The sequence below is a fragment of the Anomaloglossus baeobatrachus genome, chromosome 1 (assembly GCF_048569485.1).
Source record: "Anomaloglossus baeobatrachus isolate aAnoBae1 chromosome 1, aAnoBae1.hap1, whole genome shotgun sequence".
In the NCBI taxonomy this organism is placed as follows: Eukaryota; Metazoa; Chordata; class Amphibia; order Anura; family Aromobatidae; genus Anomaloglossus; species Anomaloglossus baeobatrachus.
Genome location: NC_134353.1, coordinates 283180127 through 283193935, shown reverse-complemented (window position 1 = coordinate 283193935; position 13809 = coordinate 283180127). Strand labels below are relative to the sequence as shown.

Here is a 13809-nt window from a genome sequence, read left to right as displayed (position 1 = left end):
TGTGGAACTCAAGCATTTTTCTGGGAAATTTTCTGGAAAAATGCTTGAGTTTCCAATTGACTTCCATTATATATGCACACAAGTTGTGCCCATCTGAGCATCCACCTTCTCGTTATGAGTACGGAGTAGTGATGGGCAGTCTGGCCCTTTTTGGTGATCTGGTTACTATGGCTCCGCTCACTAAAAAGAGTCGGCTCTTTTGGCTCGTTGATGGCTCCCTATTAAATATGTGTTCACCGCAGGTAAACACATATTTAAGCTTGTGTTAATGCCGGTGAAACCCCGCCCAACCGTGGCTAAACCCCTCACACCCACAACGGACCAATTCATTTGCTGAGTGGGCGTGGTTTTGTTCAAGTGGGCGGGGTTTCGCCAACCAAACACCCAAATTTTACACCCAGTGAGAGCTGTTAATAGAAATTAGTGGCTCTCAACTGGGGATCCGGCACCTGTCAGTTGTGGCGCCCTGGACAAGCCAGGACGTCACAGGTACTACAACAACACACCCCACACCCTGGCTAGGCACACCGAAGTCAAACACAAATCCTTGTTGCCTTCCTCCAGGGGCTGATGTCTACACCAGGGGGTGGGCCAGGCGGTTGGCCCCACCCACCGAGGAGTTCACAGTCCTGGAGGCGGGAAAAGGTAGTTAGTTGGAGTTTAGTTTAGAAGTTTGAGGAGTGAAGTGGTAGGAGAGGAGACTGAAGGCGTCCGGGTGTGTGGCCCGGACGGAACAGCAAGGTTGGCAGACGGTGGTGACCGTCTGCAGGAGAGGCTGATTGGAGCGAACCGTAAGGACCGGGGATGGGCGGTGGCCCGACGGTACTGGATCAGGGAGCAAAGAGAAGCCAGCACCATCCGGCAGGGCTTACGGACCCCGACCAGGCTAGTAGTCGCCGTAAAACTGGTCAAATCCGTTAGCGAAGGGAACCTCCGGGGTTTCCCAGCAGTCAAGACCCGATTGAAGGCAACAGCTCACACCGTAAAGGGAAACACAGTCACCGCCAAGGCTACAGTTCCCAGGGCCAGAGCCTGCGGGCAAAAGGGGCTCCTTCAGCATCCATCCAAGCTGGGGAGCGGGTTACCGGTGGGAGGCCATTGGAACCGTAAACACAACACAGGTGCAGGGAAAGGCAGTCACCATCAACCTACCGGGAGAGCTACCGCAGATGTCTGTGGGACCCATCCATCCAGCCGTTTGTTTTACCGGAGACTTTGCATTCGTCATTGGCTGAGTGAGTACCACCGTGCCGTGCGGCACTGCGCTGCCCCCGCGACCCTGCACCTCACCAGGCCCCGTAACCCATCTGCCATCCATCCCTAACCCTCACCGGGCCCCGGGACAACCAACCCCCCCTACACACGGAGGGGAGAAACAACATCCAAGCTGCTCCCTGTCATCGCTCCCGGGATCCCCATCCAGAGCAGCGGTGGTGTCACAACTTCACCACAACCGTGGGTGGCGTCATGGACAATATCCCTAAACCAAACCACCCCCCTTTCACTCACGGGCGAGGAGCGCCGCTCGAGTCCCCGGGATCCGGCCCACCGCTCGAGCTACCACCGAGCAGCAGCAGCCGGACCTGAGCAGTGGGTGAGCGCAGCGTCCCCTCCTCCGCCCGCGACATCAGTCACAGCAGGTATCCGGATCTTTGTGTTGGATCATTTGTGACCGACACATCACTAGTACGGAGGACCAAAACATGGTAGTGCTCGCTCAACACTAGTTACTAGTATGGAGCACCCGAGCATGGTAGTGCTCAATCATCACTTGTGCCAAACCCTATAATGTTAAAGGCCCCTCACAGTAAAGTACATTAACAAAAGCGGCCAAGCAATCAATGTATATAAAGGCTTTCTGTCGCAGGCATTGTGAATTACAACACAATCCTTTTGTTCTCCTAGGAGATAAGTCACTGGCAGAGGTGTCTGGTTGTCGCCATTCCCTCCATGCAGATGACATGCATGCTCCTCCACGATGAGCGTGCATCTGCATAGTTAAATTAGGATAAACACCTGTTGACTGACAGCTATCAGAGGCACCTTACGCCTAAGGTTTTTGATTTTTGTTTTAACTATTACTGAAATTGTTAAGCCTTTATAAGTTGCACTACAATTAAGTTATTTTGGCTTGTTTCATAATTACCTTTTTATGGCATCTACTGATTCTTGTAGTTCATCAGATTCCATATGAAAGACACTGGAAAAGGTATCCTACCAAAAAATATATTAAAAATTTTACAGTACCTCATTATTTTCTTGATTCATTTATTACTTAAAAAACAAACTATGAATTAGAGAAACAAATGAAAACAAAAGTCATCATTAACTGCAGTTAAGAATCAGCATTAAAGGGGTTTTCCAGGCTGAGAATAAAAGTATGCAGCTACTCTATGTGACTACAGACTGCTGAATCGTGGCAGTGTGCGATTCCCCTATATTGCCCATGGCATTGTGGCAGTGTGTGATTCTCCTATATTGCCCCTGAGGTTGGACTGTCACGTCACCACAAGTATGCGATTTCCATAGTTGCGGCAATGTGCAGACAAGATTGTACGCCTCACTCTATAGAACATTGAGATAAGTGCAACTGTCTTATCAGCATGTGACTTCAACTAAGTAGCATACTTGTGATCATGTGACCATCCACTCACAAGGATAACACAGAGGAATTGTGACAGTGTGGGCATCACATTCTACCTTGATTCGGCAGCACTGCGCTCACACAAGTGATCATTATCTCATGCTCCTGTGACACTCGTCAAGAGTTTGAGCTGAGTGTCATTTAGTATGATCCGATTCTCTCGCATGAGATAATTGTATCACAGGTACAGAGAGGATGGTATTCCCAACTCCAAGATCCTTATGTAGTAGGTGTAATAATAATAATAATAATAATAATAATAATAATAGTAAATCCCTCCAATTAGAAATGTAGTATAGTTCTTTTGCTCTAGACAGGTCTCTTACCTCTTCTGCAGGGCATTGCAGCTTAGGTATCCATGGTTATATCCACTGGTATAGTGACAGTTAGTTAGATGCAGCTGCTACTTAATCTGCAATTACTATATCATGAGAACTATACTACATTTCTAATTGGAAATATTTGCTAATTTTATTATTATTATTATTATTAATTGGGATAGGATCTTTGAGATGGGAATATCCCTTTATTTTTTCCATCTTCTCCATTGTTTGTGTCTGTGTAAATTGGACTGCACTCAGATGACATCCGAGTGCAGCCAGATATTTTACAATGATTTGTATGGGTGTGCGTGATTCGATTTTGTGCTGCAATTTTTTTTCCAGGCTGAATTGGCCTGAGACAAAAACGCAGATCTGAACTGCCCCATTGTGTAACACTGAACTGAGTGCTGTCGATAAAAATGAATAATAAAAATCTTTATTTTTATAGCGCCAACATATTCCGCATAGCTTTACAATTCAGAGGTTCATATACAAACAAACCTTCATAAGTAACAGTTAAAGAAAATATAATAACTAAAGCAAAAATAATGGCAACTTTGCTCGTGAGAGCTTACAATCTACAATGGGGTGAGGTGGGGATGATAAGGTGCAGATGATTATTTACAATGACGGTCTAGCCATCTTGAAGAAATGTAGGATAGATAAAGGCTTCATAAACCAGTCATCAGTCAATTTTGTGATGCTTTTGGGTGCGGTGGAGTCTAACAGAGAGGTATATTCTGAGAAGTAGTGGAGGGGCTCTATATGAATTGACTTCTATTAAAGAGGGTGATAGGCCACCCTAAAAAGATGTGTTTTCTTGGGAGCGTCTAAAGCTGTGTAAATTGTGGTTCATCCTAGTTTCTTCGGGTAGAGCATTCCAGAGGATTTGTGGAGCTCAAGAGAAGTCTTGGAGCCGAAAGTGAGAGGATCAGATTAGTGTGGATGTTAGTCGAAAGTCATTTACGGAGTGTAGAGAACAGGTAGGGTAATAGACAAAGCTTAGTGTGTAGATGTAGGGTGGTGCTGCACTGTGGAGAGGTCTGTGGGTGAGAACAAGTAATTTGTATTGGATCCTATGATGTATGGGCAAACAGTGGAATGACTGGCATAGAGCGGAAGCGTCCGAGTAACGATTAGCCAGATAGGTGACCCTAGCTGCTGCATTAAGGATGGACTGCAGAGGAGAAAGTCTAGTTGGAGGCCAATTAATAGAGAATTACAGTAGTCAAGGCGGGAGTAGATCAGGGCACCAGTGGGGTTTTTTTTAGTTTCCATGATGAGAAAGTGACGGATCCTAGAGATGTTCTTCAGGTGCCAGCGACAAAAGTGGATGAGAGATTGTATATAGGAGGTGAAAGAAAGATTAGTGTCAAGCATAATATCCAGCCAGAGAACCTGCTGCCTGGGAGTTATCGTGGTGCCACACACAGGCAAGGAGATGTCAGCTTTAGGGAGACTAGTAGATGGAGAGAGAAGTTCAGTTGTGGAAAGGTTAAGTTTCACATAGAGAGCAGGCATGATGTTTGAAACTATGGACAGACAGTCACTAGTGTTCTGTAGTACAGCGGGGGTGAGCTCAGGGGATGAGGTGTATAGTTATGTGTCGTCAGCATAAAGATGGTGCTTGAAGTCAAATTTCCTGATGGTCTGGATAACACTAGTCACAGTTATACGCTCATGTGAATGAGCCCTTGCTGCAGTCTTTTCTTCTCAGCCTGGAAAACCCCTTTAAGATTATGCATTTTTTAATCCAATTTCTCCATTACAGGTACAGTATTTGCACAATGGCCTTTTTGTGAATCCAGTAAGTTTCTATATATGCTTCTTACCTGGCTGAAATAGAGGGAAATATGTGAGCATAGTAAAGTGGTGTTCTGACCAGAAGCATGTATCACCGATCCAATAGATTGCTAATAAATGCTAGACTGGCGAGGTTCTCCTACTCTACCACTGTGTTCCCTAATGATCGCCAGCACAGCTGTCAGCCGACCTAGCATTTATTATCTATCCAGTGTAGGGGTGAGAAAGCTTATGATTATTACTATTATTATTTATTTTTTGAGTTCCATTGATTCCATGGTGCTGCACATAGGAATGGGTTACATACAAAATACAAATATAAAGTACAATGCACAAACTAACAATGACAGTGTGGAACAGATGGAGAGAACCGTGACCTTGCAGGCTTACACTCTACAGCAGTGTTTCTCAACTCCAGTCCTCAAGACCCACCAACAGATCATGTTTTTAGGTTTTCCTCAATATTAGACAGGGAAAAATTCCATCACCTGTGCAAAATTAAGGAAATCCTAGAAACCTGATTGAGGAAAACCTGAAAACATGATCTGTTGGTGGGTCTTGAGGACTGGAGTTGAGAAACACTGCTCTACAGGGTTAGAATATTACTTTAAAGAGGACCTTTCACTAGACTTTTTCATTTAACTGCAGATGGGCTGATTTTAAGTTTTTCTATTCCTACTGTGCCCCTTCATTCCGAAGGTTTGACCTCCAGTAATAAAGATGCAATTTTTTTTCCTTCATCCAACTGGATGCATATCTTATAACTTCTCTAGGGGTATTTGCTCTTTCTTGTATGACAGAGGGTATGCTATACACTCATTTGGTTGAAGGGAATACTTGCATCTTTATTACTGGGGGTGGGGGGGTTTAAACCTTTGGAATGGAGGGCTACTCTCAATTAAAATTAATAAAAATCTACTGAAAGGTCCTCGTTAAAGACGATGAACAATAGTCTTGAATTTCAAATACAAGACAACACAGGATCACATAAGAGGTAAATATTGTGGGAATTCTTTTTTTATTAATTATTGTAAATTCTATGTGTAGTGTTAATTCAGCTCCCTGCAGGGTACTGTTTTCATCCGTGTCTGCCAGCGAAGTAGCTTCAGGGTTTGGACCTGAATATTTAAGCTTATCTCATAGATTTTTTTTAGTAAACACGTTTTTTTTTTAATTATTTATTTATTTTTCCTATAAATCTGTTCTGGTAGATTTCCTTCAAATTTTATTTTTGCTATTGGAAAACTAAGAATTGGTCAAAACATAATTCCCTTTTGGTGGGGGTCTGTGTATTGTGCAGATGCCATAATAAAATGGTCGTTGTACTTCACTGAGAACTGAAGAGCACAAAACTCTACATATCATGATGCTTTGTTTGAGTATCCCATCATGCACTGAGATTCTCAAATGAAGCGTCATCACACAGGAAATAGGAGAAAAATATAATAGCAGTTGGATACTGTAGTTTTGGAATGGTAGGGATTTTTTTAATACAAGTATAATATAAAATAGCTTAGATTACGATTTTAAATAGAAAGGAATTTAGATGACAATTTAGTTTAACTTCAGACCATTCCTTTAATATTTTATTAAAAATCAACTTTTACTTCATATGCAAAAGAGGGTACTTTGGTGCACCGTTGGCATAGCTTGTGCCTTGATACACTATCACACCCTCCCATTTGTATAATTAAGGCGCTACCTTATGGTGACTAACATGTCCGTGAAGTTGGCACCTTGTATCATGTTATTTTGTGTGTCTGTGTCTGCACACTGACACTGGCTAAGCATGGTGGCACACACAATGTAATTATGGTGCCTACCTGTCTATGATCACAACTCAATGCACCCATAAGAAAGGAAGCAGCTTTCGGCCGGTTTCAGCCGTCCATGTTTAATCAGGTACCAGTCACACGCATGGTTAAAAAAGATTTTCCATATTTACCTGCTGTCTCCAGCTCTGCTGCCTCCTGCTCCTGACTGCCGCTGATTATATTTATCGATTATTCACCGCACTCAGGAACTTGAAGCCGGAGCATCGCGGGCACAGCGCTGGATACAGCACCGCGGAGGACAGCATCGCGGGGACAGGTGAGTATTCTGCAAGCACAATGACATCCAGGATGTCATTGGAGTTCCCAATGAACTCTGATGACTTCCAGATGACCCCCGCGACACTCGTGCTACAGCTTCACGGGTTCATCAGAGTTCATTGGGAACTGTGATGAGTCCCCGATGCTGTCCCCGCGATGTTCCAGCTTCCAGGTCCTCACTACACACACACACACACACACACCACACACAAACACACAAATACACTGAGCACATATGCACACATACGTATACACACATAGCAGACACAGATGGATGCACCAAACACATACACACACACATAGCGCAAATGCATGTATACACTAAACAAACACACAGACACACACACACACACACACACTGTGCTGTATACTCACCCAGTGATGCGGTCCCCGGCACTGAAGTCCCCAGCGCTACTCCTGCTTCCAGCTCCACAGGGCACTCAATATTCAGTGAGCATAATGAGTGGCGGTCAGGAGTGGGAGACAGCATCACTGGAGAGAGGTAAATATAGAAAATCTTTTTATTAAAAAGACCCGTGTTTTCTCCGGTAAGTGTCACACTGATGTCACATGGATCACATCAGTGTTCAATCCGTATGACACCCGTGCTGCCGGAGGAAAAACGGACATGTCTGCGTGTGTGCATGTGGGGTCATGAGAGGTCACACAGTCCATGTGAAAACACGGACCTGTGATTAACAGCAAATAATAGCATGAGTACGTGTGGTATCAGTTCTAAAAACGGATGTCACACGTACCTCAAACACAGACGTCTGAAACCATCTTTAGTGAGGAGGAGAGGACTTTTCTGATGTGCGGCTGTTGTGTACTCTCATCAACCGGCAGAGCATGCCTGCAGCCACTTTGGGAGCTCATCCAAGCTGACACATCACCATGCTTATCCACAGACATGTCAATCACCATAAGGTAGCAGCTTTATTAAGCAAATAGGCGGGCGTGATGGTGCCACAAAGGCATAGGCCACACTAAAGGTGTGATAAATATATCAAATAGATGCTGATTTTTAATAAAATATTAAGTTATATTATACATTGCCAGTATGATTTAAATAAGCTCTCGGCTTCATTATAAACATTTAGGCAGTTTTATTGCCACTTTAGGGATGACAGACTGCTGTGGTGTTCTGTTGATGCAACTTATTTGCACTTATTACTGTGGCAATAGCAGTGTATTGGCTTGCATAGAGGATACCTCCAGTGTGTTTTTTCTTCTAGTTGCTAACCTAGTAATGAGCTACAAGTAGGTAAGGATGGAGACTAGGGATGAGCGAGTATATTCCTTACTATTCGGTACTCGCCGAGTAGTACGGTATTCAGGCTACTCGATACTCCGCGAGTATCCTCGTAATTACTCGTTAGGAGTAGCAAGTCCAATGTAAGTCAATGAGAAATGTGGGAATTGTCTGCTGGACCCTGCAAAGCGGTCTGGGGCTGAGTAAAAGGCTGAAATGGATGCATGATTGTCTAAAAGCTGGGCGGTAAAAAGCCGCCGACTTTTTTAAGCAATCAGCTGATGCACGCTCCCCGCCCGGGTCCTTCGCTCCCTGCTCCCTGGTGCTGCGCTCCCCGCCCGGTCCTAACTTAGGATCGGGCAGGGAGGCATTGGGGGAGCAAAGCACCGAGCAGTGGGGAGGGAATCACCAGGCGGGAGAGTGAGGCAGCGGGGAGGGAAGCATCGGATGGGAAAACCCATTGACTTGCATTGGACTCTCTACTCGTAACGAGTAACCGAGAATTAGGACCTACTCGTTACCAGTATAGTGAGTCAGAGTATTTCACTACTCGCTCATCCCTAATGGAGACCCATAAACTACAGTACTGTAGAGGGCTGTAGATATCTTGGGGTAGTTTGGGGGTAGCCCTTTGTTTAGACTCATGATGAAAGCGAGCATGTTGCAGGTCCAGCCAAGGACTAGTGCAGGAAATGCGGCATAAACTCTAGTTTGTCATGACACCCATCATGATATGTATTTGGGAGGAGTATTAAAATATAAGGTAGTAATTCCATACTGTTTACTCACGGGACAGTCCTCATCCACAATAAATATGGTACACCTCTGAGCTTGCATGAATGACAGAATGGTTGCTGCAATCTTCTTTAGAATGACCTCCAGTGATTGTTGTTCTTCAAAAATTAATGTCGCCAGATCAAGTAGAACCTACAATTTCAAAGGAAAAGTGCCTCAGTTTCAAAGATTCTTTACAATCTACATGTTTATTCACTTTTTGGGGTAGAAAAAATTGAAGATTTTTAAACTCCATTCGTTGTAGACATACATCATCCCACCAATATTTTGCTCATTGTGAAATAATTTTAATACACATTCCATTTCATACAATAATACACGTAATGCTGCAGTGCTGTCCTTAATTTGCAGCAATACTTAATTACTGTATGTGGATGGTTGGATTTTTGCTCATCATTGTTATTCTATAACCTCCAGTCCTAGTGACATTTTATTGGGAGGTTTCCCCATTTTCCATATGTGGAGACCATATAGGACTCATGTTTTACAAGTGTGTATTATTTGCATAATAAAGAATGTTATGTATTTTTGTGACTGTTAGGGACTGTTGCCCTTAAATAGTACAGTAAAAAGTCTATATACTCGTACACAAGAAAAAAAGACAAACACTAGATGTCTGCGTTATTCATGTTAGACGTTTTATTTAGCATAAGTGATCCAACAGATCCATTTTAATTCTATGGAAAAATGTATGGAGCCAGTACAATAGTTTTCATTGTTTGCGTTAATCTTTTTAAAAAATAGGTAGCACTTAGTGGAAGAATTTGGATAAAGTACAGCATGGCGGATTTGCTACAATTTTTACAGAATATTTTATTTTGTGGCGCATCAACAGTCCAAATATGTGCCAAATTTAGGTGACTCATTAAATTTGACACATATTACACCAAAGGGATTCTGTTTAAATGAATCAGTCAGCAGATTTTTGTTGCCTCATGTGAGAGCAGCGTGATGTAGGCAAAGAGATCCTGAATCCAATGATGTATCACATAAATTACTAGGTGCCGCCGTTCAGACAATCAGAATTTTTAGCTTTAAGGGTACTTTACACGCTGAGATATCGGTACCGTTATCGCTAGCGAGCGTACCCGCCCCCGTCGTTTGTGCGTCACGGGCAAATCGCTGCCCGTGGCGCACAACATTGCTAAAACCCGTCAGACGGACTTACCTTCCCTGCGACTTCGCTCAGACCGGCAATCCGCCTCCTTTCTAAGGGGGCGGTTCATGCGGCATCACAGCGACGTCACACGGCAGCCGTCCAATAGCAGAGGAGGGGCGGAGATGAGTGGCCGGAACATGCCACCCACCTCCTTCTTTCTTCATTGCCGGTGGACGCAGGTAAAGAGATGTTCGTCGTTCCTGCGGTGTCACATATAGCGATGTGTGCTGCCGCAGGAACGATGACCAACATCGTACCTGCAGCAGCAACGATATTAAAGAAATGAACAACGTGTCAACGAGCAACGATTTTTCACGTTTTTGTGCTCGTTGATCGTCGCTCATTGGTGTCACATGCTGCGATGTCGCTAACGGCGCCGGATGTGCGTCACTAACGACGTGACCCCGACGATATATCGTTAGCGATGTCGCAGCATGTAAAGCACCCTTTAGTCATGTAGGAGAGTCCAGGGAACTGTCTTGCCCACACCAGGCTCTCAATAGAGATTATACATTGACAGTAAGGTGTCAATCAGAAGAGGAGGCATGTATGCCTGGAGTGTGCATCAATTTGTAATCCAAGCAATGATAAGTCCTGCTACTTAAACACACATAACAAATACACAACAGATCAAACTGTGACAAGACAGGTTTCCCTGAATGTTTTGTGTTAACCCTTGCAGCATGCTGGCTTCAGCTTACATAGCAATAACCTCCTGGCAGTTTCAAAAACACGGGCACCACCACTGCATTTTTCACCTAATCTTAGTTTTGACTTAGAAATACTGGGAAAAAACTGTGACCAAATACTCTATGTATCATGCATGCTGATACAGTTGAAAGTAAGTGTGAAAGAGGGAGCACTTTGCAGTCCACTCCTTCCTTCATCATTCTCCTACTGCATCTGAGATCTGACAGTTTAGCGCAGCAGGTGCGATGACGTCACTTCATTGCCCCTGCTCTGCAGAGCAGTGAAGACACAGCTTCAAAAAGCTTTATACCAAGACCAGAGCAGTGGGGTTCCGATGAGAAAAAAGTATTTTATTTTTTTTATTTATTTAGTTTTTTTTTTTTTTTTAAATCAGTGAGTACATTGTGGCCATAACACTACATTGAAAACTATGGGATGCTCATTGTACTATAGAGAGGACTATGGCATGTTCATTACGCTGTATGGAGGACTATTGGGGTACAATATATATGAAGGATTAGAGAGGGTGCATTATATTATATGGAGGACTATATAGTGCATTATTATATATGGAAGACTAATGGGTGTATTATACAATATGCAGGACTTTCTACTGTGCATTATACTATATAGAAGACTATGGGGTGTGCATTATACTATATGAAGGACTATGGAGGGTTCATTATATTATATGGAGGACTATGGGGGGTGCATTATACTACATGGAGGATTATAGGAATGTACTATATAATATATGGAGGTGCATTATACAATATGCAGTACTTTCTACTGTGCATTATACTATATAGAAGACTATTGTGTGTGCATTATACTATATGAAGGACTATGGAGGGTGCATTATATTAGGCCTAAAACACACTTCCGCAAAATAAAGTCCATGTGACACGGTCCGTTTTTCGGGTCCGTGTTCCGTTTTTTTTGGGCGTTTCTCCGGTACGTATGGCTTCCGTGTGATGGCGTATGCGAGCCGTGTGTACGTGTAAAATGTCTGTGTTTGTGTGTAAAATGCCCGTGTATGTGTACGTAGAATGTCCATGTGGAATGTCCGTTTGTGTGTTGCACAATGTCGTTGATACATGTCGGCTGACAGCAGACAGAGTTGCGCGATGAGAATGAACTTGGGTGACCTTCACCCGACTTCATTGTCATGCCGCAGCTCTGTCTGTGTGCCGCGTACTGATTAGCGGTCACCTGTGAAGGATTCACCAGTGACCGCTAATCCCCCGAGTGACTGAAGTGAGCAGCCCCGTCTCATACTTACTGCTCCCCAATCACCAGCGCGGCGAGGAACAGCTGTGCAGAGAATACGCGGCAACAATTACTTTGAATATGCCGGCCGCTCATTAATCAATCTCGTATTCCCTGCTTTCCCCACCCACAGACGCCTGTGATTGGTTGCAGTCAGACACGCCCCCCACGCTGAGTGACAGGTGTCTTACTGCACCCAATCACAGCAGCCGGTGGGCGTGTCTATACTGTGCAGTAAAATAAATAAATAAATAATTTAAAAAACCGGCGTGCGGTCCCCCCAATTTTAATACCAGCCAGATAAAGCCATATGGCTGAAGGCCGGTATTCTCAGGATGGGGAGCTCCACATTATGGGGAGCCCCCCAGCCTAACAATATCAGTCAGCAGCCGCCCAGAATTGCCGCATACATTATATGCGACAGTCCTGGCACTGTACCCGACTCTTCCAGATTTGCCCTGGTGCATTGGCAAATCGGGGTAATAAGGAGTTTTTGGCAGCCCATAGCTGCCAATAAGTCCTAGATTAATCATGTCAGGCATCTCCCCGAGATACCTTCCATGATTAATCTGTAAATTACAGTAAATAAACACACACACACCTGAAAAAATCATTTATTAGAAATAAAAAACACTAAGGCTAAGTTCACACATCCTGTGTTTTCAATCCGTCAGGTCCGTCAGCAACGGATCAGTCATTTTCAAGATGTCAACTGATGTGTTTTTCACAGGATTCCTTTCACAGGAATCCTGTGAAAAAACGGATCAGTTGCGTCTGTTACATCCGCTGTGCGTCCGTTTTTTGACGGATCAGTCATGATCCGTCTGTGTTTGGGACAGCCCAGTGGGCGTGCCAAGCATGCTGGGCATGCTCAGTAGAGCATGACGGAATCCTGCGCTGGATTCCGTTGTAAGACGGATTACGACGGAATCCAGCACCATAGACATGCATTACAAGCTTGACGGATGGCGACGGATTCCTGCGCGGCGCGTTAATTTTGACGGCCCGAAAAACGTTACATTCTGCGTTGCTCCCCGCTCGGCGGTCAGTCAAAAACGACGGACCGCGACGCAGCGGATGCAACGCAGGGTCATCAGTCGCAATCCGTCGCTAATAGAAGTCTATGGGGAAATACAGGATTCCTGCAAAATATTTTGCAGGTTACCGTAATTCCCCAAGGCGACGGATTGTGACTGATGCAAAACACAGGATGTGTGAACTTAGCCTAACAAATTCCCTCATCATCACCAATTTAATAAGCCCGAAAAAGACCTCCATGTCCGGCGTACTCCAGGATGGTCCAGCGTCGCATCCAGCTCTGCTGCATGAAGGTGACCGGAGCTGCAGAAGACACCGCCGCTCCTGACAGCTCCACGCAGCTAATGAAGGGAATAGCGCGATCAGCTGTATTCAGCGTTGGCCGTGAGTAACCTCAGTGACAGCTCAGCTGATCGCGCTATTCCCTTCATTAGCTGCGTGGAGCTGACAGGAGCGGCGGTGTCTTCTGCAGCTCCGGTCACCTTCATGCAGCAGAGCTGGATGCGACGCTGGACCATCCTGGAGTATGCCGGACATGGAGGGCTTTTTCGGGCTTATTAAATTGGTGAACAAGGCAATTTGTTAGTGTTTTTTTTTTCTAATAAAGGATTGTTCGGGTGTGTGTGTTTATTTACTGTAATTTACAGATTAATCATGGAAGGTATCTCGGGGAGACACCTGACATGATTAATCTAGGACTTATTGGCCGCTATGGGATGCCAAAAACTCCTTATTACCCCGAT

General features: G+C 44.5%; 1 protein-coding gene and 1 long non-coding RNA gene across 6 annotated transcripts in view; one reads left to right on the top strand and one right to left on the bottom strand.

Annotated features, from left to right (window-relative positions):
- PDE5A (phosphodiesterase 5A) overlaps positions 1–13809 on the bottom strand; it is a 394028-nt gene that overhangs the window by 146584 nt on the left and 233635 nt on the right. For all 5 annotated transcript variants that reach the window (XM_075350615.1, XM_075350624.1, XM_075350634.1 and 2 more), the window contains exons 6-7: positions 8905–9042; positions 2147–2214 (exon numbers count right to left, since the gene is read on the bottom strand). In XM_075350615.1, the coding sequence (XP_075206730.1) occupies positions 2147–2214; positions 8905–9042 (206 nt within the window). The remainder of the gene's footprint in view (positions 1–2146; positions 2215–8904; positions 9043–13809) is intronic.
- The window catches only part of LOC142311848 (uncharacterized), a 90448-nt gene that overhangs the window by 33187 nt on the left and 43452 nt on the right, over positions 1–13809 (top strand). The window lies entirely within an intron of this gene.